This window comes from Anopheles merus, chromosome 3R (genome assembly GCF_017562075.2).
Source record: "Anopheles merus strain MAF chromosome 3R, AmerM5.1, whole genome shotgun sequence".
NCBI classification, from domain to species: Eukaryota; Metazoa; Arthropoda; class Insecta; order Diptera; family Culicidae; genus Anopheles; species Anopheles merus.
The window spans coordinates 945,378-968,547 of NC_054084.1; the positions used below are offsets into that span (position 1 = coordinate 945,378).

The 23,170-nt window shown below is 43.9% G+C and overlaps 1 protein-coding gene across 5 annotated transcripts; it reads right to left on the reverse strand.

The window, feature by feature from the left end:
• Positions 1-3,835: 3,835 nt before the first annotated feature.
• On the reverse strand, positions 3,836-22,636 carry LOC121596052 (sodium/potassium-transporting ATPase subunit beta-2-like). 5 transcript variants are annotated; one of them, XM_041920646.1, is made up of 7 exons: positions 22,476-22,636; positions 21,426-21,625; positions 11,553-11,693; positions 8,146-8,265; positions 7,020-7,312; positions 6,778-6,946; positions 3,836-6,712 (listed from the first exon to the last, which is right to left on the reverse strand). In XM_041920646.1, the coding sequence occupies exons 2-7, from the start codon at positions 21,568-21,570 to the stop codon at positions 6,609-6,611; spliced, it is 972 nt and encodes a 323-aa protein (XP_041776580.1). In that variant the 5' UTR covers positions 21,571-21,625; positions 22,476-22,636; the 3' UTR covers positions 3,836-6,608. The 5 variants fall into 5 exon arrangements, with proteins under 5 accessions (XP_041776580.1, XP_041776578.1, XP_041776575.1 ...); XM_041920644.1 differs by having other exon boundaries at positions 21,426-21,630; XM_041920641.1 differs by lacking the exons at positions 21,426-21,625; positions 22,476-22,636 and adding exons at positions 17,185-17,382; positions 19,081-19,182.
• Between the last annotated feature and the right edge of the window lie 534 nt (positions 22,637-23,170).

Consider the following 23,170-nt stretch of genomic DNA (forward strand, 5'->3'; position numbering starts at 1 on the left):
AGCCGTCACCTAAAGAAGGGCTTCTACCCTTTCCAAAACAAACTTCAACCCCCACCGGTTCAACACCTTTACCAGCTTTATGCAACCTTCTTCTCTACCTTTCCCCTTCTCCGACCCTTTCCACCCTAAAAGCCCTATAATAAAGGGCTCCAAAAATTGGCGGCCTTCATGCTCGTGGTGCACGTTGTTGGTCAGGGTTAAATCGTTTCCCAGAAAAACCGACCCGAAATGGATCGTGTTGCGTGTGTCTTTTTTTGTTTCGACCATCGCGCTACCCACCGAAAACCTGTTTTACTGAAACTGCATCATGTCTTCTTATGTGGAGCATGCCGAGCATTGTTTTGATTCGGTTGTTGGATGTTGATATCGTCAACCAACTTAGCCCTCAAAATGTTGAACCATGCATGAGAAGACACCGTGAGCATCGGTGATGAACGCTGCCCGGGCACCTTGGGGCTTACCTGTTGATGTGGACTCACTCGCGTCGGGCGGAACTAGTTTCGTTCAGTTTGAGCCGGGCACATCCAAAGGCTACCGGTGGGAACTCTCGCTGCACCGCGTCAGTGCAGATGGAGGCTTGTTACGTTGGAGGATTCGGTTGATCGGGTGTGCCTATGTTGGATGTAATTATCGACGTCTTCAATGTCTGAGGGTGTAAGATGCGAAAAGATTACGCTCAAAGTGAGGCGGCTGATATCACGATACGATGTATGATGGAAGTGGCAAATGGTGGGTTGTATTTTTAGTACCGAGGTCTAGAATGTCCATCAGTTTGCGATTTGCTTCGTCACCATGTGTTCGGTTTGCATACATTAAAACCACTGCCAAACAATTTGACAGTAGTACATCCTCGTAGCGGTAATGTTTAAAAATGAACCGTTGAGTTTATTTTAGCTCTCATCGCTTTCCAGACTCACTATCCTCGAGTCCCTTGTTTCCGGCATCGCGTGGGCGTAGGAGACATCAAAACCAGAGCTCGAACGAATTACTACGGAGCAGAGGGTAATTAAACTTGCGAAACAGGGATCCTATACCACGGCGTGTTTATGATACGAGCGAACGATATTGGTCAGGTAAATGACCAAAGCTTGCGAATGCTGTATGTGTTAGAGTCGGTTACATTGTCTTACATCTCAAGCATCAGAATTGTGCATTGGAAATGTGAAAAGTAATCCACAATGCTTTACACACTAGTGACACGCTACTCATGAGCGCAGTAGTAAGTCTTCAGCTCTGCCATCGGCTAAACCGGACACGCACCGCACACAACACCTCGAGATCGGCTTAATGAAGCACGCATGCGGACAAGCATGAATGGGATATAACCGGATTGTACCAGGTTCGTATTACCGGCCCCGACCGTCTCCATCCGTTCACAGTCGTAAATTTACCCCGCTTCTCGCCGGTGAGTTGACATATCGACACACTTACCATGTTGCCACGCTACCCCCAATGAGTGCCCTTTGTCGTGGAATCGGTGAATGTGATGGGAGGTTAATGATATTTTTTGGATGTTAACATCACCTACATCACGATTGTGAGAGACAATTTTTGATACGAATAATTTGTAATGACATTCAACTTTCATTCTAGAAAAACAGATCTCTCCCTTTCGAGCCGACATAACTCAATTAATACATACGTTCGAAGGCAACGTGACAGTGGTCAACGCAGGATGTAAATTATCGTGACATGATTTTTTGGAATCTTCATTAAGACGAGCCTTTTGCGTATTCATGGCGTATTTGGCAGGGAATGGGAATACAAAACATCTGCCATATGGTGACACGGATGATGATATTTTGATAGGATATCCTAATTGAAAATCAGTTCGGAAGCAAGGCAGAGTCACACAAAAGTCAACGGCTATTGTAACTTTTCGTGAAATTCTGGAACGTTTTGGACGCAAGTGAATCTTGGAAATTTCGCTCACATCAGATCTTTACTGAAACATCATTATTGTTGAGCAAGTTGATCCTGAAAATTCACTGTCATGGAAAGCCGTTCTTCTAAAGGGCTCAACAACTGATTTATTAGACACACGCATGTTATTGTTTGATTTGTCGATTATGCGTTTCAACCAGCCAAAGACAATGCTAAATGCAGAAGGCTAAACATCTTCGACACAAGCTGTTAACTAGTTTGTTTATTGTCTGGTCAGTCATGCCGAAGAATGTGTACCGTGCTCCAGATCTGGACCTTTAAATGCGCAACTAAGCATTTGTGAAAAACATGATGTGAAGCATGATTCATTGGCCATGAAGCACGTGCTTGCGAAGATCATTTGACGTATTTAGGAGAAGTTGAATACCCACTACAATATGGCGACGAAAGCCGATCTAATGTGCACGAATTCCAGCAAAGCTCAGAGCGCCGATAAAGCATTATCTAATCTGGGGTGGACGTTCGTTCCGCAAGGTCTTGCCTCGATTTTTGACGCAGTGTCCATCAGAGATTACGGATTCACTTCGGGTTGTTCCAAGGTGTTCGTGCTGCAACGCTTTCATCCCAAATGATTTGATTGATACTTTCCGATACATCTTATACATCATGTTGATGGAATGTCAATAAGAGGTTGTCTTTTTCGGGCGAATGATGCAAAATCAACTTCCAGACTTGCAGTCCAACTTTGTCGAGTAATGAATATCACACAATCATCCATCTTATCATCGACATTGATGACGTCGACGTTGCCTGTGTCTGGTTCGATATTTTCATGCATTGCGGCAAGGTATGTGGGGTGTACTTTTTTATGATTCAAACGACATAATCAACACTGGTGTGACTCTGATCGACCGCCTGCGCAACGATACGGTTCTACGCGCGAAGAATAAAGGATAAACAACAGACTCGTCCATCAACTCGACTCGAGTTACGTAAGAGCTGGAACAGTAATCGCGACCGGGCTCGGTACCGTCCGACCGGCAAAGTTGATATAATAATTTATACCACCGAATGCACAGTTGGAAAGCGAATACACAAGCCAGTACTTCCCGGCGCCAGTGCATAAATGTAAATTTCATTTAATTTCTTCTAATGCATTCTCCTGCCAGAAGCGTGGTCTGCCGCGGTCGGTTATTGTCGTTTTATTTCCTTCGGATGTGTAACATGTTTATCATCATGAAACCGATAAAGATCGGCTATAAAGTGAGGTCAAGGGTATTCAAAATGCAGTTCTACAAGCAGTGAACTTCCAACGGTGGCTCGAGCAAATGTCCTGCAGCGATGTGGCGCTTATCAAATGGAAAACAATTGCGTTGTTTTACGAAGACCAGCAGGATGTGTTTAACTGCTGTTAGTGCTTCGTCAGGGGCATGTTGTGGAAGATCGATTGCCAGTCGAACGTCACATCAAGCTGTGCTGATGTTCGATATTAATTATCGCTTCGAGCAGCGACCATCTCCCCTTGTGGTGTTTTTGTTCATTTGTACAGTTTGTACTAGCATATTTTTTACATACGTGTAAAACCACATACATTTTAAAAGTTATGTTTATAAGTGACATCTCCTGCTGTGAAGCATCATAAAAGTTTGAACATGTTATCACTTTAGCAACTAGTTCAATGCAGCAAGCGACACTTAACGCTGCGTACTTGCACGACTCGTCAATGATAATCGGGGTGATAATTGGTTCCGATGATGATGATACCCATTTGTCACAAGTGTTTAAATGGGAATTACTTTATAGAAGGCTCATCACACACGACCGACGCAACACGCACTCACCCTGTGGCGCCTTCGAGCTCGAGACGACGGCAGACGACACCCTCCCACAGCCCCCCGTTTTTCTAACCCAATAGCGTACACTCAAACACACAAATCCACACAGCGCGATATGGCCTTTCCATTTTGTAATCTTTATTCGGATCGATTGGTATTACAGATACACAGGTTCTTCTTACAGTTTGCTGACTTTGTTTTCTTTGCAATTATAGCACAATCTATAGCAATGCTGCGAAAAGCGCCAAAGGATGGCCGCTGGCTCGGTACATGAGGCGGTGTTTGCATCCCACTACAGCTGTTTGCTGTCCGTGCCGCATCGATCTCTACACCGTTCCTCGCCGTACGGAGTACGATGAAAGATACCACAACTACTGAACTGCGTCTGTATGCTAAACCGATTTGTCGCTCAACCCTTTATGTTGGTTTGAGTTTATTTCCTCCAACGACACGTTTGGTGGGCGAAGAGATTAAATTTTAGATGAAGAAAAGCTAAATAAATTTCTACCTATCTTGGGTAATGCTTCTGCCTTTCTGCATTTACCTTTGCTACTGTCTTTTAGATGTCTGTTTCGATGCTTTTTGCAATCGAGATTCATAACATGATGTTGGAAGGGGGGTTTGATTGGTAGGTTGATTGATATACTAATTTTTTTTATGTTGAAACAAACAATAATAAAAATAGAGCGGAATTTAGATTCCATGGACGAAATGGTTCTACGACTCTTGTGGGGAAGAATAATTTATGCAATAATAATTTGAGTGTTTTAGTGACACAATCGAAAACAACCTTCTGCTAGTGCAACTCTAAATACACACACGTGCTGTGCGAGATACATTAAAAAGGGAGGGACACACCGAGGGAACTAAACTGTACAACTATTCTACAAAGGGGCAAACCGTTCGAGTGCGACGTTCTGGTTTGTTTGCTGTTTGGGAAGAAGCAAGGACATAGATCAAATGCATATTTGCTTTGTACTACCTCCGAGCACATAGCATACATTCAAATCAACTAAAACATACGTTTAGTAATGCTTCAAAAGCCAATGTGCAACTAACTGTTGATAATCTTCACGATTCACTTTTTCCATCCCTGATGTTGAGGTTGTCGAGCCCTGTCGGAGCTTTTGCTTCGAGATGACAGTGCCATCTAGCGGGTAAAACTAGAAACTCCTCGCTTGGCGTTGGTGTTCTGTAGCTTTTGCAGTTGAACAAATGCAACGGATTTTGTAGAGTGGTTCCAAAGATAGCTAACATCTGTCTACGAAAAACTACTATTGGCACTTGAGTTATACAGTAAAGAATACTGGGTAAAAGACATCCAAAAGATGAGCTATTGCTACGTTTACGATTTTCGTTTTTTGCTTCATGAGATATACAATCGGAATTTAATGATTGAACGCTTTCAAGTCGGTATGCTTATTAGTTGGATGTTCGATAATTGGCAAACAACTTCTTCTTGTTGAAAACAGCTTAACTAATAAGCATGCGCTTTGCGTGTTGGCAACACATCAACGTTCAATTAGTGAATTCGGAGTGTACTGTAGGTGGTGTAGTAATTGGTTCCAAGACATCTTCCGACTGTCCATTAGATTTGATCTACTGTAGCGTGTTTTGAACGTTTGATGTTGTTCCATTATTTACTATAATAGCTCCCTCTTATTACTATTCTACAAAGATTTGTTCCCATTAGATCATGTGATTTGACTTTTGACAGTTTTGTGCGTTTTTTTAAAACAGATAGAAAAGAAATGAATTTGTGCAGTTGATTCGGCTATCTATTGAGGTGGGATATTGTTGTTGTGTGGCACTCGCTCTCACTCTCTCTATCTCTCTGTTCTCTGTCATAACCTTGCTCTACCCGAGTGCAGTAATACTAAAACGAACAGATCAATGGCGACGGGAGAAAAAATGATCACTCACCAAAACATGAAACAAACGATGAAATTCGTTCGTTCTTCGGCGGTTATGAATAGTGGGTTGGATATTTTTAGTCGCATCGTATTGCTCAGTTGGCAGTAGTACAAAAATGAACGGGGTGGATAATTACGTGTGACGTAGCGGATGCTTGTGTGGAGTAACGTACTCGTCTTTCGCTTCCGTGCACATTAAATTGTTCCAGCATCATTTTAAGATGAAGCAAGCCATCCGCACTGTGCGTGATCTTGACACCGCGACGACGATTTATTTACAGATGTACAAGAGCCGTTCTCCTTGAATTTACCCTTTACATAGTTACTCTCGCATTAAAAACCTAAGCTGAATACCTTTCCTGGTATTACGATCGCGGAGATCTTCAAGAGCGGTATGCTGAAGCTGTTGATGATTGAACAACCTGTAGATAACGAGATTCGTGCAAGCTTCATTCAAGCGTACGAAGAAATAGAGATTCTTTTAGGATGTGAAAGCTCAAACGTGACGACAAAGAGATTATGTTTCTAAAAACACTAACCGCTCCAGCGGGAGCCGTTTTGATAGGTGGTAAAACAAACAAAAAACACGTAGTAGCAGCACAACTTCCATAACGATCTATATAAAAAGTAGTTGCATGATAACGATTGATAAAAATACTGCCCGCAGGCTTCCTCCCGTATGCAAACACGCTTTGCATCGCAGTATATCGTGGAAGAGAGATGGTTCGTGATGGTGAGGGTGTATCGAACGGAGCCAGCATCCACGATGCAAAACAAACGAGATTCTAGGCGCCGCTTATAGCCGCTGCTGCTGCTGGCACGGTGTAGCTTGGTTTTGTAGGTATTGTTTTGGATCTTTCGGCACACCACGCGATCAACTGCACCGGGTTGTACCGATCACCAGACGGAATGGGACAGGCGCACGATCGCATTGCGCCACTACCAGGACCCATTACGTGGAAGCTGCGAGATCGATTTAGTCAATCATCAGCTCGAAGTGGACCGTTCCCATCCGTTCGTGTCTGTCGTGCTTGATGTTGTGGGCCCAAGCTTTGCACTCAATGTTGATGATGATTCCACCTACAATGAGCACGTCAGTTAGTAACGCCTTTGTCAATGATGGATGCTGGCAATCCGATACTTACGAACAGGCCGCTCGAAGTGCACCGCAACCAGCGGGCTCAGATAACCCTCCGAGTTCTCGTACGGGTAGTAGTAGCCGGGGAATCCGCGCCGCGGATAGTACTGGATCTGGCCCACGTTCTCAATGTCGGCTGCGTTTTCACCCTCGCACGAAACCCACACAGTGTTCATCTGGAATGAAGCCGGTATCAGTACACAGATGGAAAGAGTCGACACTTCTGGATTGACTCGAAATCGGCCTTACCGTGTGCAGTTCCTTCTGTTCCTTCTCCTTGATGTACTCTTTCAGATCGGTTGGCATGTTCGAGGGCAGGCTGCTCGACTCGTTGTAGAACTCTGGCACCCAGCCATAGATTTTGTTCAGCTTCAGGAATATGCACGGTGCGCTCTTGTGGTAGTTGTAGTGGTTCTCCAGCGTGCACGGTCCGTACTGCTTGATGTCCACGTCGCACACCATACCCTTCGGCGGAGGCTGGTTGTAGTCGCAGTTGTAGATGTTCTGACCACGGCCCGATACCTGTCCGGGAGTTCGATAATCTGCCCAATAGCGATAGAGAAGATTGTGCCAATTTGTGTGTGGAACATTAGAGTTGGATACTAAACCCTTCCCTTATTGTTAATGGAGAGCTAACGATGCCCCAGTCTCAGGTGTCATTCAACCGTTGCATTCTGGCGAATAACTTACTAAAATCACATGTTTGCTTAGGACCGGGGGCTGGGAACAAAAAGTCTAAATATAACTTTTCAAATCCCAAAGCCAATCCCAACCCAAGCACACGAGATTGTGACGTCCTTTCCCCATTAATTGAGGAGCAAATATTGAAACGCACAGACCTCGTGATGTGTCTAGTAGCGTCCGGGAGGGAAGCTGAATTAAAAGTACCGAAAGTGTAAAAAAAGGATGAAACCATGCATAAAATATCGCTCCATTGCGATCATCATGTGAGGAGCACGGAATTGGTTGGTTGTTATGTATTTTTGTAATGTTTAGCTTCGCGGTAGCAGTGCCCAGAAATCGGTGCTGCCACGGTCTCATATTTTCGAGCCGCAAGCAACAAAACTCACTACCGTGGTTCAGTAGTGTACCCCGCGTAGTGGACACTCTCAACTCGATCGGGGTGTAAATGTCATAAACAATACAAAAATAGAAACACTGCCTCACTGCTTCAGTGCTCCCAGTGTTTGCAGGGATGTGCCGCGAACGAAACAGCTGGCACCGCTCCATTGGTCCATTATTTTATTAATTAGTACGCTGTGTTTTTCTGCAGCGAAATACCATGCGTGTGTATAGCTTCCCTAACCGTCGTCTCTCGTGATCGCTGCTGGTGCTGGTGAAAAATAACACCGGTACCTGTCACCGTGACTCTTACCTTGCAGAAAATCGTCCAACGCGTCCGTCCACATCTTGTAGTTCTTCTCGTCCGTGCCCTTGTACCAGATCAGCGTGCTCTCGACGTTATCCTCCGACGGTAGCGGACGGAAGCCCAATCCTGTGAAGCATGGCAAGAAGAAGAGAAACAGCGGCATAGCCGTACAGTAAGCAGGAGTAAATCTAACAGGCTGAATCTAACATTTAATCGTATAAAGTCGCTCCAACCCAGCCACCAACTTCGTTTCACGGTACATGGTATCGCCCTTTAATAATGTCGTCCGTGCTTTTTTTGCGTACCCTTACCAATCCCCTCCGGAAATGAACCACAGTCTCCAAAGGGTCGATTATGCGAACAGAATTACCATGCACAATTTATGGCGAATCGGACGCTAGCTCGGTCCCGGGAAAAAAGTACCCCACGCGTAGCGAGAGCGGCATGTCCTGTGTGCGGGGACTGGCTAGTCGTTTATGTGGCCGCCGAGCATTCGGTTTGGTACGGGATTTGCTTCCAGCAGCCGAGTAGAACATCATCAAAGAGCCGTGCGTGAGAAGGACGTGCGTTCTTTGTTGTTGTTACTCTGCCAAGCCTCCCGTGCTGTTGCGTCCTGTTTGCGTACTACGCAGGCTGCTCTGCAGTACGTGCTGCGGAGTAGGAAAATTTGATGGAGGAAATTCTTTGCGCAGGAGCGCGCTTCAGGAGGGAGTAGCAGCAGCAGCAGCAGCAGCAGCCGGGGTTTTCGCTGCACGATGCGAGATTGTCGGTAGCAAAAGTAGGTTAATTTCCCTTTCTTTGTGTTGTGCTAGGCCGTTTCGTTTAGGGATGCTGTGTCGCTAAGAAAATTGGTGTACGCGCCCACGGTTCATCACCACCTGTGCGAGTAAATGGGAGTGAGGGTGAAGAGGACAAAGGAAATCATTGCACACGCATTTTCTGAGCTCCAAAAAATGATGCACATTTCCTTTTACGAGCCTTTCTTTTTGATAAAATCTTTTCCACAGAGCAGTGGAGCCGTTGCTCCCACCACACAGTATTTGCCACCTGATAGCACCCACGGGGAAATTCAATCAGCAAAGGAAAATCATACATCGAATGGGCAAAAGGATCCGATGCACTTCGTTTCCATTCCATTCCAATTCCATTTGCCCGTCCAAGTTCGGGTGTCGATGGCTCAATCGTGCGTTTTCATATCAATTTGCTTAGTTTTCAGATCAATTTGCGGGGCAGTTTTTTTTCTCGGGCTTTTCTCGTGTGCCTCTCTGGCTTCGTTAGCGGGAACGCTTGCCCACTACTAACTGGTAATCGTGCGTTTTTTCGAAATCGGGTGGAAAAAGCACGCTACATGCTGCTTTGTGCATACGGAATCAAAGTCAAATGTAAATTTATGCTGCGACGTTCCTGTTCCTTTGTTGATAAGGAAATCCTTTTGAATCGGATCGTGTTCGTATCGGTCCTGGCGTATGATGTAAAAAATAACCATGTCTTCACACGAAGACGGGCGGAAAAAGGTGCAAAGAAAAAAAAAATTGCAGAAAGTTTTGGAAATCATGTTTGATTGAGTCGAAGAATGGTTGTCAAACGAAAAAAGGGATCTGAATGTTCATCGCCGATAAAGTTGAGCGAGAAAATGAAGACAGAAATTGATTTTACATTTATTATGCGGAAAGTTTTTATCACTCACGTATGATTTACTAAAAAAATCATACAAAGAATTGGGACTTCAAAGTTTTGGAGAAATAAGAAAATCCAATTTTTCAAATTCAGTCTCTTTTCGGTTCATTGCGAAAAAAAGAACCTGATGCCACTTTATCATTGCCACTTGAATATTCATTATTAGCCATACGCCAACCTTCTATTTGCAACAAATTGTGACAGAAAATTGTTGACCAAACAGTTTGTTTGACCATTACAAGCTCATTTGTTAAACAAATTTGACAGATTGCCATGCAATTGGCCCCAGAGAGTCGTGACCACAATTGTGGCTCAACCGAAGGGATATTATTATGATGAAACTCACTACAACCGTACTGCTAGTGTTACCACTCCGAACAATGAATCGTTTCACAGCATCTCATGCAGTTGTTTTATTGCATATAATTGCAAAAAGCATTGAATTTCATACATGTGTAGTCTCTGTCAACTATCTTTATCCATCCTCAACGCATGGCTAGAAATAAACAGTTCTCCCGGGGCTCGGGGAACCACCATTTTCTCCTTCTAACCTCAAAACATCAGTTTGAGAGTACATCATCACCGGCACTCACACTTTGCGCGATCGAACAACCGCGAATATCACATTTCAGGGTTGTCCGCCCGGTCTGGCGGCTTATTACGATGTGAAATAATTTGATCGTCCGCTTCCTGCCATTATGCAACTCGGCAATTGAATGTGCCCTCGATCTGTTCACCATCACCCTGTCCCACCCGCTCACTATCCGGATGCTGGATGGACACGGTTTCGAAGCTTCAATGGCAGATAAAATAGAAGAATTCATTCAGATCACATTGAACGCGAATCAGTTTTGTGGCGAGGTTGAGGCTGTCTGTGGGAGCATGAAATATATTCTCGATCCTAATCATAGGTGCGATGCGTGCGTACTCGTTAGATTGATGGATTAGAGATTTTGCATATGCAAATATTGATCGCACAGAATTTGTTTCGGGTTAATTAAAAATGCGCTTCAGATCATTATAAGTGGCAATGTATGTATCTCGATCGTCTTACATCCGTCTAAATTATGCGCGAACCGTTTTGCAAACAAATTACCGGACAGCAACAAGTAAACACCAATTTGCTACCGCGTTTATGGCCCTTTGATTGATTGGTCCGTTTCCAAATGTCCAAAACCTTTGCAACAATGATTGATTTGCATGAGGCAGGAAAAAGGCAACTCCCCTCAGCAAGCAAATCGCACACATCGTTCTAGATCATTTTTCTTCAGCTCGTTACGGCGGCGTTCGTTGCAAACTCTTCGCTCCACCTCCACCGAAAGCCGACCGATCGGTAGTGCACACCACAATGTCAAACGTTGACCTCGATACAGGTTTTCTCGTTTGGAAAAGCATTCAACCATGACGGTAGCCGACGGCAATCGAGTACCGTGCGTGCCGCCGTATTGGAGCGTACATCCAATTGGAAGCACGAGTAGCTACTGCAGGCCTGATCCTCCGATCTAGCCCGACCCCAGCGCCCCTGGTTCGATCGTAGGTTTGACCTGTCATTGATGAAAATTTTGCTAAAATTATACCACCCGTTTATCTAATTATAGCCTGCCCATTTGCAAGATGGTGGAACCTACTTAACGATGCGGGTCGAGTGTCGGAGAGGGTCGTTTTTAAAAATATCATTAATGAAAACCCAGACCAACCGCGGATAACTTATCGGGGGCGAAATTGATGCCACTCACCTGGATTGGTACCGATCAGCGACTGGTCCATTTGCCATTTCGGAATGCGGGGATCCAGCGTCTGGAAGAAGACCCACATGCAGACGGCCACGAGCGCGGCTAGGACGCTGTAGAAGACGATGTAAAAGATGCCGATCTTGGCTGTAAAGAAAAAGCAAAAGTAAAGGATGAGTAATCGGAATAGCTTGAGCGTATGTGACATAAATCACTCCACGATGTCTGACACGTTAGTTAAATGATTATCAAATTTGAAGGTTGTATGAGCATAATCCACCATCCTTCCATTCTGCATCTTGGATGATTTGGCACTTCTTTGGAACGGTTTTGTATCGTAGCTAACGATTCGTAACGGACGATACATAGTTGAGCTCAACAAACAGCTACAATAACAGCAGCACAAAAACAGCAACACCGCTTTGTCCGTTTTCAGGTTAGGGACATGAATTGCATCGAGCTAGTGGATCACCTTTGACAGCTTCTGGTGTGGGGGACAGCCTTGGTGCGGCTCGATCACTCTATCAGCGAGCGGCGAGACACTTCAGACGTTCACTTGCCGGTGGAGGTAATGGGGAAAGGCACATGAAGGCTTCCATACCAGCATATTGCTGACAGCATTACGATGGCTTTACAAGGTGATAGGTCCGGTAATGTGGTTCGGGCCACTTTCGTCTGGTACGTAGGTAGTCCGTGTGTAATTTTAACAGCTCAATATCTTGGCTGTCGAACATCAAATTGTTAGTTTCGGTGCAACTATCTGCCCACCAGCAGAATGCGCTGTTCGAAATTCCTTGCTCATTCAACTTGCTAGCCGTACAGCATTTCGTAACACCAAGCTACCGGGAGACGACTCACAGTGGCCTTCTCGCATTTCCCGTCAATCTCGCGAACGGATATTTAAAGCTAAATTTATGCCAGACATTCGCCTCCTCCACTACGGCTGTTAAACGACGAAATGGCAAAAAATCGAACAAAATGTCAATACGCTTCGGGAACGACAACAGGTGCATCGGAGCGCGAAGTTACCGAAGGGTGTAAAAATACCGCCCAACAAATGTGACATGTCCACCTTTGGCAGAAAGTGTCCCGTGTACCGATGTCCAAAAATAGGGAATATTTTATTATCTTTTATTTTTTTTGTTGTTGCAAAACTAAGTACGAGGAATGTAGCCGAAAAGCATTTTCCAATTTCCTGTCAATGAGATCCTGCTGGCACGCTCCAAAGCAAGGAGGTACTGTATGGTGATAGATGGATTTGGATAACATGACACCGGGAAACATTATCCATCCAATGTGTTGACAGCTGCTGTCGGGGAGAAGTTACGCTCGAGTAGGGGTCGATGGTTCGGGTTCAATTTGTTTATTTATGGCATAGCTGAGGCAGCAAACCACTTGTTGATTGAATGTGCATGAATGTATGTTAAGTGTCGCTCCTTCCTTTTTTCGAATAGAAATATTTTGGAGTTAAAATTGGTTTAAAAAAACCCATTCATAATAATTGACATAGAAAGTGTTGATTTTGATAGAAATCATTCGAATATAAGCTCGTTACTTTGAAAACTTTTTGATCCACCCAATGCATCTCCAGCATAGGGGAGGACACCACCTGTTCGCCAAAGGGGGGGAAACGATCGGGTGATCGTGCATTGCACACTCACACAAGCTCACACGCACACCTTTGTACGATACAAAGCGTGTTCTTTAGGTTGAGTCACCGGCTTTACCACTACATCTGTACCGCAACCGGTAAGATTTTATCCGTCCTCTATGACTAACACACCTTCAATATCCACACTACAGACGCCACCAGACATAAGCAATAGAAGCAGCAACACGGTAGGAAAAACAAACAAACTCCTGAAACATTTCAAACACAGGGGGAACCGTTCTCGCGGGAAAAATGGGGGAAAGAACATGGCCGAGTGAGCGAAGCGGGGAAATTAAAAACAAAAACAACGCGCTTAGCCACCCTTCGCTCCAGCCACGCACACACCAATCTGTTGTGGACGCAGATGGTTGCCATGTGAACCGCGTGCCCCCTTCATTCATGCTATTCGGGTTCCACCCTACCGCTTCGATTGCATCTGTATCAGTGAGAACGTGTTGGTGGGGTAGTTTAAGGGTACCGCACCCTAGTGGCTATAACCAGGCCGTTTCGTGACATGGTCCGCTTTGAGGTTACGCTGTCTACCGTCCCTCATGCAGCAAGAGGGGGAACAATTCGCGAACGCGCAGACTAGGTGTGTGGGGGAGGGGGGGAAGGAGGAGGAGGGATGGAATTGGAATTGAATTAATTAATCAAGATTGAGTTTCACAATAATTGCAGCACGGGTCGGAGAGTCAGCGAGTCACTCTGAAGACCGGAGTCATACCGGAAGGCAGATACGGGGTTAAGTTGAAGATGCGTACGACAGTAGGTCGTGACCTCTAGAATGATTGCCCCTCTCAAACCCGCGTGGTGTGAGGGTCAAATGGTTTGGTGTGGTGTGAGGCTAGCGAGATATTGGAGTAGCAGCAGTAGAAGAAAGCAGGCACAGAAGGAGATTGGTTTATGATTTACGATTGACATTTTCTGTGCTTCGAAAAAGGCTCTAGCGGCGCGTTGGCAGTTACAAGACACTATGCTAGGCCAACATTCGTTTGACAAATGACAATGTCTTGTATGTGTGTGTATGTGTGTGTGTGTGTATTCTGACCCGAAAAAGAATGAAAACCGACACGACCTAATCTGGCTCAAGGGCCCAAAAAGGAAAAGGATTATCGCCATTGTTTCGTTATGGCTTCGAATTATTTACAATGCGACTTCTTGGCGTTGCCTATCACTACACTCAAGTGAAGCAATCTCGTTTATTGCGATATTAAGATCTTCTCTTTGTGTATCTTTCGATTGCTGCAAAGAAGGAGCGAGAAGAGGTCAAGCTCGCGAATCGCATGTTTCATTCGAACGGCAGAACTCACGTTCGTTGGCAACATTGAGGTGCTTTATTGCTCAAGGTTTTCGCTTCAAACTTAATTTCTGCAGACGTTGTTGAAGAGCTGACCTTAGCCGAGGCGTTTCGCATGTGATCACAACACGTCCCTCTGATCGTCACTATGGTCATAGTGCAACAGCACCGATATTCGTTTCGGTAAAGTCTGTTGCTGTTTGCTGATGCACGCCTGTGTTTTCCTTTGATAAGCACATTTATCCGTTGCATGCATGCTCCCGGACTGTCGGATGACTTGTTTGACGTCTGACGGTGGGCGGAATTTGAGACGGTCGCACTAAAAGTTTAAACAACTGCAGAATGCAACGCGCATGTTAAATGTGCTGCACAAAGGCATTTGATAAGCATCGTTTGTTCTTAGTGCACAATGGAATAGGGAAAGAAGACACAGACGTTTCAGGAGAAATGGTTGGTGAATCGTCTTCTGTTGGTGCTATGTATGTTGCAAATCATGTAGCAGGTTTCTTACATTTTGAATGGACATGCAGTAATCGTTAAAACAGTGCATTTCAGCAAAATCTTAAGCTTGAAATTATTGTGTTAAATATACTCAAAATACTCCATGCATAGTAACAACATCAACAGCTTAGTTTCTACACTAACCATTAAAGTAACTAGCAGCTTATCTCGCTTTTCCAATAAAATCGCGTGGTACGCTCCATCGAGCTGAATCTCATCTTTTCACACGCGTGCAGCTTTATTAGCACATCGTTTATACACGCTTCGAATGTTCTTTCTGTATTGATCAAATTTTTTACTCATAGTTATCCCTAGATGTTGGTGGTGTAATGGAAGTTAAATGGGTTTGGCTGGCGAGAGCAGTCCATAAAGATCTCTAGAATCGTAATGAAGGATGCGTTTACAACCGCATCTCATCAAACCGAATTATCTCTCAGTTAAACGCTACGGTATGTTTTCACTCAACCTCTGATGGATTTACCAGACGGATGGTACCGACCTGCTGGATCTTCTGTTACAAATGAGCTAATGTTAGTGGCCGACTTAGAACAGGCAATCGTTTGTTCGTCCATATCCATCAAACGGAGTGGGTTAAAGGTAAACATAGCGTACCGGTGCGTCTGGTGGTGAAAAATACCCTTTCTGAAATGTCTATCGTGGTTTAATTTATTTCCTCACCGAAAACAGTTTTACGTCACAACTAACCCCCTTAGTGCCCTTGGACCATTGTATATGTGCGTGTGTGCGTATATGTTCAGGTTTCTTGAGCGTGAAATCTCGTCCCATAAACACCGGTTTGTTTTCTACCTTCAGTGAATGTTAGCAAGGATTTTGAAGAGGGAACCAGGGCGGCATGAAGGATTAGCGGGGGGATTCCCGTGCAGAAGGTAGGGTTTCGCAGCTTCAAGAAAACAGGTTTATGCCAAGAAACAGGAGTACGGTTGAGCCTCCCGCTGTGTACAGTTTCGCGTCAATCCGCGCAAACACATACACACACACACATCAAGGCGCATCATCAAGGCGAAAGAGGGAGAGGAGAGAGAGAGAGAGAAGCTTTGAAGAGGAAAAAACCTTCCCCTATTTAGATGTAATACATGCTGGTTATGGTCTGACTCTTTCCCTCACGCCACAATAACTATACAGCGAACCGGTTTCTCTTGCAAACGGCTGTTGTTTTGCAAAAAAAGCTATCGTGGTCGTGCTAGGTTCGAATTCCAAATTCATCATATTTGATTTGGAATGTTTTGCAATGATTTAGCTGTAAACTTTCCTATTTTGTCAATTGGTTGGAAAAATCGATGGATTTTTATTTGCAATTCGCCATAGGGTTTCTGCTGAACATTAATAGTCTTTAAGAAAACCAGATCACTAGCTGATACAATAGAGCCAGTTTCTCAAGCAAACTCGAAAATGTTCTATCTCAAATTATTTGTAATAAAAACAGCTGTATGCATAGGCTTAAATGAACTTCACATTATGTTGATCATCGCCACACCACACGCGAGTGGCTGTCTTTACATTTCTACTTCACGCATTCAACGCATCCAGGGATAAGATCTCGATTCCGATCAGCACTGGCCCTATAAATCCCATTGTTGTTGTCTATTGACATAGGCAGTTATAAAATCTTTGCGAAAACTCTCCTGTAAACGTTAGAATCGCATCCGATCCGGCAAATTCGGTATCGTCCTCGCTCTGGAGCTAGTCGAAGCGACCCTGTCGGAGGTAATAATCGTAAGCTAAAACGGCAAGTCGGTTGGCTCGACTCGGTAATTGGGTGCCGTAATGGTCGTTAATGACATTGGAGTACATTGGACGGAAACGGCTGGCCGCGTAACGAGTGTATGGGGAACCGTTTAGTGCCAAACACTGACGTATACGAGTATTTTGGGCCGGTTGGGTCGGTTTGGGCGCGTGCGACCGACCATCGTACCAGACGTGTCATCTGAGAGTTACCAGCAAGGAGTGTGTATCGCATTTCAAATTCGATTCAATTTCATAGTTGGATCAATTTAATGATAAGGCACCAAAAGAAGGCACCGCTTGCTAGAGCGTTGGAAATTAATGGTGATAACGACTTTGAATATTACGACATTAGGATACTACGAATTCACTTAGAAAGATATACTAGCTATAGGCTTATAATCGTCCTTAATATTTTTAACCATTGAGCTCCACTCGAAACTTACCCCAGGACGTTGCGTTGCGACCGAGGACCGTACCCTTGTCGGAGTTGTAGAGGAAACGGTGGAACGGAATCGGATCCGGTTTCCTACGCATGAACGTTTCATGCTCGGGCTCCGGTACGGAGGTTGTAGCCGGCGATCGGGACTTGGACATGGTCGGATATTAAACACAGCCTAACACTCTATATGCCACAGCTAATACTGCGAACCGAAACGATAGACGGCTATTAGATAGGGGTCAAAGTGGGAATACGCGTTGGGTGAAAAATAAGGACAGCTGTCAGATGGGTAAAAATCTATAGCGATCACTACTACCAAGAGGGCTAGACATTGTACCAAGTTTTCAGTTCACATGGGGGGGGACAATCGAGTGCACTGATTTTAACAAGCGAATCACATAACCACAAACAAGTGACAGGTTTAATTCGAACGATGGCTTTCGTACGTCACCGGCATCACAAAAACGTGGTGCAAGGACATGCGAGTCGGGCGGATTCTATAATAATCATCCCCTTCTGAGCGGGCACTGTCCAAAATTATACTTTTGATCTCAGACGCACACACGGTAGCATTCATAGACGAAGATCACTGGTTCGTTGTTGTTTGTTGGCGTGCCAAGAGCAGAAAGGTGACATAAACGGACGGTTATAATGTGGTGTGGTGTACCGGGGGAGTTGGTGAAGAACAATAATTTAAATTTACATTTTATTTCAGTTCCCCACACGTTTGCGGCACTCAACTGTATACACACATTCACATCGCCAGACACATATTCTACCCCTTAAGCACACACTCGCACGTACACTCACACACAAACGCGTTCATGAATTTATTCTTGCCGCACGAAAAGGGAGACTTGTCTTAACGACTGAAGCAACGCGACAAAGGGCGCGGCATTTACGGGAGGCAAAGGTAGAAACGTCTGTTCATGTCTGGGGTGGACAGCGATGTCCCTGAAGTGTTCTGGTTTTGGGACTATTTTATTTTTTGTTTACTCAGTCCAAAAAGTCTGATCATGACAATTGTCAGGAAGGAAGATCAAGGTGTTTTCTGATCGCACAGGAGCCACCGCAGGTAACAGCATTTACATCGAACAGGTATCGAAAGGAAAAGGTATTTGAACGAGAAGCAAGAGAGAGCGAGAGCGAGATAAGGCGTTGGTAATGATCGATCGTTTTACAGCACAACCCTTCGAGTGGCATCTTTAAACAGGTATGGACAGCTTTACGCAGGTGAAGATCGTGCCAGTAACGCTCATCTAAACATAGAGCAAAAAAAAAACCCAATAAGACTAGAACACAATTGATATCGTTTTGGTGAGAAATTAAACGCGCCAAGCTCCGATTATGCTTATTTTTAAACGCGTTCCCGGGGTTCGGCTTTTAGACGGGTGTTACTTGGCGCCCCCCCCCCTCTTTGCTTCGCAACCCTGAATCATGGCCCACGACACACTTTAACTAGGCGGGGTCGATGAGTAGCGATGTGTTGAGCACTGGCGGTGTGGCCTTTGGCAAAGGCATAAGTATTTAGCCGATTCGCGATTTCAACGCACTCACTCACGCACGCACCGTCGGGCCTTTGGCGTGCGGCTCAACTGTTGGCGAAATTGTGCTCTATAATAATTGCCCACTCGTATTGCACTGTCACGTTTTTACACAATTTGAGGCATTTTCAACATGAGCGAAACATTAAAACACATTTTCTTAGTTCCTAAAACTAACGATCACTACAAGCGATGCTGGCCAATGCTAAACCTAATCGAACAGATATGGACACAATGAAGGCATCTACCCTATTCTAAACCCAACTGAACCCTTTATGGAACAATGAACTAGCTGATCGCCACTGATCACAGAACACAATGTTTGATCTCGTAACGGAGACCAGACATCAACACACCTTCCGAGAGCGACCGACCGAGAAGAGCGTCTCTTCGGTTCGAGAGTAAATTATAAAAGTGTTTGTATTGGGCCCAGACGCTAGCGTGTCGACAGCGATACACGCACTATAGGGCAGTGTCGCTTAGCAGGTGGTATGTGCGAGTGTGTTACTGTGTAAATATGAAAACGATAGCTTGTAGGATTTGTAGGACGAAACAAAGATTAATTGTAATGTATCCAGATGTTTATTATTTGAATCATGGAATGGAACAGAATAAGTATAACGGATTCTAATAAAAAAATATTGAACTAGATCATTTGGATAACATTAAGTGATAAAATAACAGTAGCTAGTTTGTACTGAAAATGTAAACAGATTCTTAAAACACAAAAATCACTAAAACAATGTATATTCATTCCAGCAAAACAATTGAACTAGAGCATGATATTGATTAAAAAGAAATATGATAACAATCATAGCCAGGCAAATTTCGGATTCATTTTTACACACCAGTTTCAATTGATTTTGCACTCATTTATCGTTGCATTACCAAATACATGTAGCATATTTCTAAAATACTTTGCAATTTTCGTTTGTTTAATTGCTTTACATGTTTGTTAAGTCTGACACATGTGGTTTTGATCTGCTCGTTTCTCAAATTGGTAACGTGTAGCGTTAAAAATAAAATAAATTATATGCTTTTTTATGAGTTTGTCCTATAGTTATTCATTCGTAATTGTGTACGAGTGGATGAAAGGGCTATCGATTGAAACGAGATGTAAGCATATTTCTCCGAACTGAACCGAAGTTTTCCGATGTTAAACGTGGCTAGGGTGCAAGAAAGTTGAGCACTACTAGTTATATTTTCAAGCAACAGGGTAACATTCATTTGTGTATGTTCGGTTGAGCTACAGTGAGCTACAACGTTACCTGAATGATGATGTTATTGTTGATATTTGTTTTTTGTTGTTACTTGCTTGATATATTCACTTGAAATGGTCGTAAAATTTCAACATTAAGAAATAAAGAGCCTGAAAATTGTTTAATAAATTAACGGAACGGCAAAAAGCTGAACATCAGTGTTTGTATCAAAATAGGTGTAATTTAAGGATTAATTGCATACAACTTTACGTTATAATACTACACTCTATGATTAAGGTTAAGAAGGGCAGTTCTGTTTGTACAGTAATCAACTCGAACGACTCAATAAAATGCCCGTCATGGGTTCAAACCTAGAATGGACCGTCCCCCCGTAGCAAGGATTCGCTATCCGGTTTGCCGGCATGTCCGCGTAGGACGTTATGCCAAATAGAAGAAGAAGAATGATTAAGATATCAAGCAGCAATGTACGCTTATGGAACAGATAATAAGATAAACAAATTAGTCATGTTCTACAACTAGATAGTTCCACGATAACAACCCACTTTTGCACTATCCCTTGAAATGTATACCCGTGTTTTGCCCGAGCAGAAATAGACAACGACAATATCAAGCATTACAGCGTAAACCCTTTTCGGGTTGTGTCGTTCCTTGGATATTAAAAGAAAAATACCATCGCTTTCTAATGCTGCCTGAAAGGCAGAAAATAGCACAAAAGAGCGAAGACAGCAGTCGCCTCCGTAAGCTTCCGTATCACACGAAACAGCAGGAAGTACGCATTGGTCCATAACCCTTGATCCTTTCACTGCCGGAACGCTTACGCTTAGGAGCATAAAATTCAATACCCAAGCTTCGGCCGTTACTTTGCCCAGCATCCATTATTCAAATGAAAGTAATTTTGCATGCACACCCATTCCGGTCCGGATCACAACAAACGGCCAAGCGCCGCCATCGGCACGGCGCAATTGCGGTGGTGGAAAACGGAACATTTCGAGGTGCGGGTTGACCTGCTTTTCCGAACCATTCTGTAGTGCGCCGCACCGTTAGAACATGCTTTCACTATTTCGATTATTGGCACTGATAAGGGTTGAATCGGATGGGGTCGCTGACAACTCTTTTAGTGTTTCGTGTCTGTGTCCGTGCGTTCAATGGGTGGGGATGGGTTCTCTCACATCCATACGCATGTTTCCGGCACGTCTTCGTTCCGGAAAGGGTATGCAATATATGGGAAAGTTTTGTCAAACCTTCCCACAGCACAGCACGTGTTAATGGTGGTGCAAATATTGTTTGAGGCATAATTCAGTCAACTGTGATGCTTTAAACGATTGAGTTTGGATAAAGAATTGTCCTTTAACTCGTAGGAAGTAAGTACTTGGTAAAGCTGCAAAGCATTGTCATAATCAATATCAATGTGAAATCCTGTGAATTTTTGTTTTTTGTTATGAGCAAACAGAGTCCAAATGTAATAAATAAATATCACTTACACCAACTAGACGGCGTGCGTCCAAAGATGGCTCCTTCTTCTGAATTCCATAGGAACAGCTGAAAGCTCTTCGCCGTACTCCGATTGTTCGGTGTTCGGTAATACTGCTGGAACTGGTCGAACGGTTCTTCTACTGGCTTCGGCATGGCTGTATTTTAAATTATTATCACTGGCACTGTCACTTGGAGTATAATGAGTCGACTAAACTATGGTATTTCATTTTCGCGCGATTAAGAAGAAGACAAAAAAAAGTAAGTAGAAGATCATAAAGTTAACTTGAATTTGGTAAAAATTTCTAATTTTAGACGGCTTAAAACATAAGCAAAGCTATTTTCATGTAACCTTTAAAAGATTATATGGCTACACGCGGTTTATTCTTGTTTGTTTTTTCTTTTAGCAATCATTGAATGAAATGGAAAAGAATGCACTGGACCATATATTGGCCCTTTGCTTCTTGAACGATGATGTCATTTTGCTTCTTTATATAGTCACACAGTTTTTCTCATCTTGTTGCAGTAAAACAGTAAGCAGAACGAACAGCGTCTCCAAGTCTCGGCATTTCTGGCACACGAGTCGAATGTGGCAAAGGACTTGCTATGTTTCACGTATTGTGGCACACTTATGGCATGCAAATCACTGTGCCAAGGAGCAAGAAGTCTCCATGAGGTTCACTGTGTTGGATTCTTCATAGGATTAAATACACCAAATCTTGCCTCATTGGAACACAATCCAGTCGTATCACACTTCACACTATTTTCATAACACATGGATGGAGAAAAACCCACCACTTGTTCTTAATTTTATTATGCTTAATATCAACAAATTTTACTGTAGTATCTTTTAATAATATAATTTCTATAATTCTATAGAAACTTCTATAATTATATTATTTTAATAATATAATAATATAACATAAATTTCACTGTTGCATAACGCACATATTTTACACTTATTCTATTAGCGCTTTATGGAACGTGATGAACAACACTGTTAGTCAAGTACAGATATCTCTAAATTTTAATAAAAACTACAATACACACTAAAGACCCACCGATCGTGCAACGTTCGCGGGACACTGCAAGATGGAATCCAAGACGTTTTACTACCGATTGTGCGAACGATCAAGAACCGACTGAAGACGTTTCGCTCGCTCGATCGTATCGGAGGTGGCTTCGACTGGCCTGTCCGTGGTGACCGCGAGCGTAGCTGGAACTGGAGCCCGGCCAGTAAATGTGGCCGTCCCGATCGTGACAGTGGTGTAGGGCAGCGGGACAGCGGGCGACCAGCATGGACGATCCTCAAGGGAAAGTGTTGCACCGAGTGCGGCGGATTCAGCGCAATCTTCTAATTTAGGAAATGTGCCGTACAATGATGAGCTTAAACGAGCGGTAATTTATTACGGTAGCGCAGGGCAGTGGTTTTAGGGATGATGGAGGACTCGCTGCTGGCATCGGGTCGGCGAGGTAGCCGTGTTTTTGCATAAGCTGGGTATGGTAGCAAAGTGGACAAGGGGCAAGCGCTTGAACAGGAGGATTAGAGGGCTATGGCGGATCATACCGGAACGTGATAATATCATCATGTGCGGTTGACGTAGAGTGCTAGAGGTCGATCGATGCGCTAGAGAGAGAATCGACACTATTGTGTGTTTCTAAGATTGGACTTAGCGAATGAATTAGATCGAAATATGAGATAAATATGATTTATGAATAGCTCGCAGTCTCTGGGCTGTTTATTGCTTCCATACAT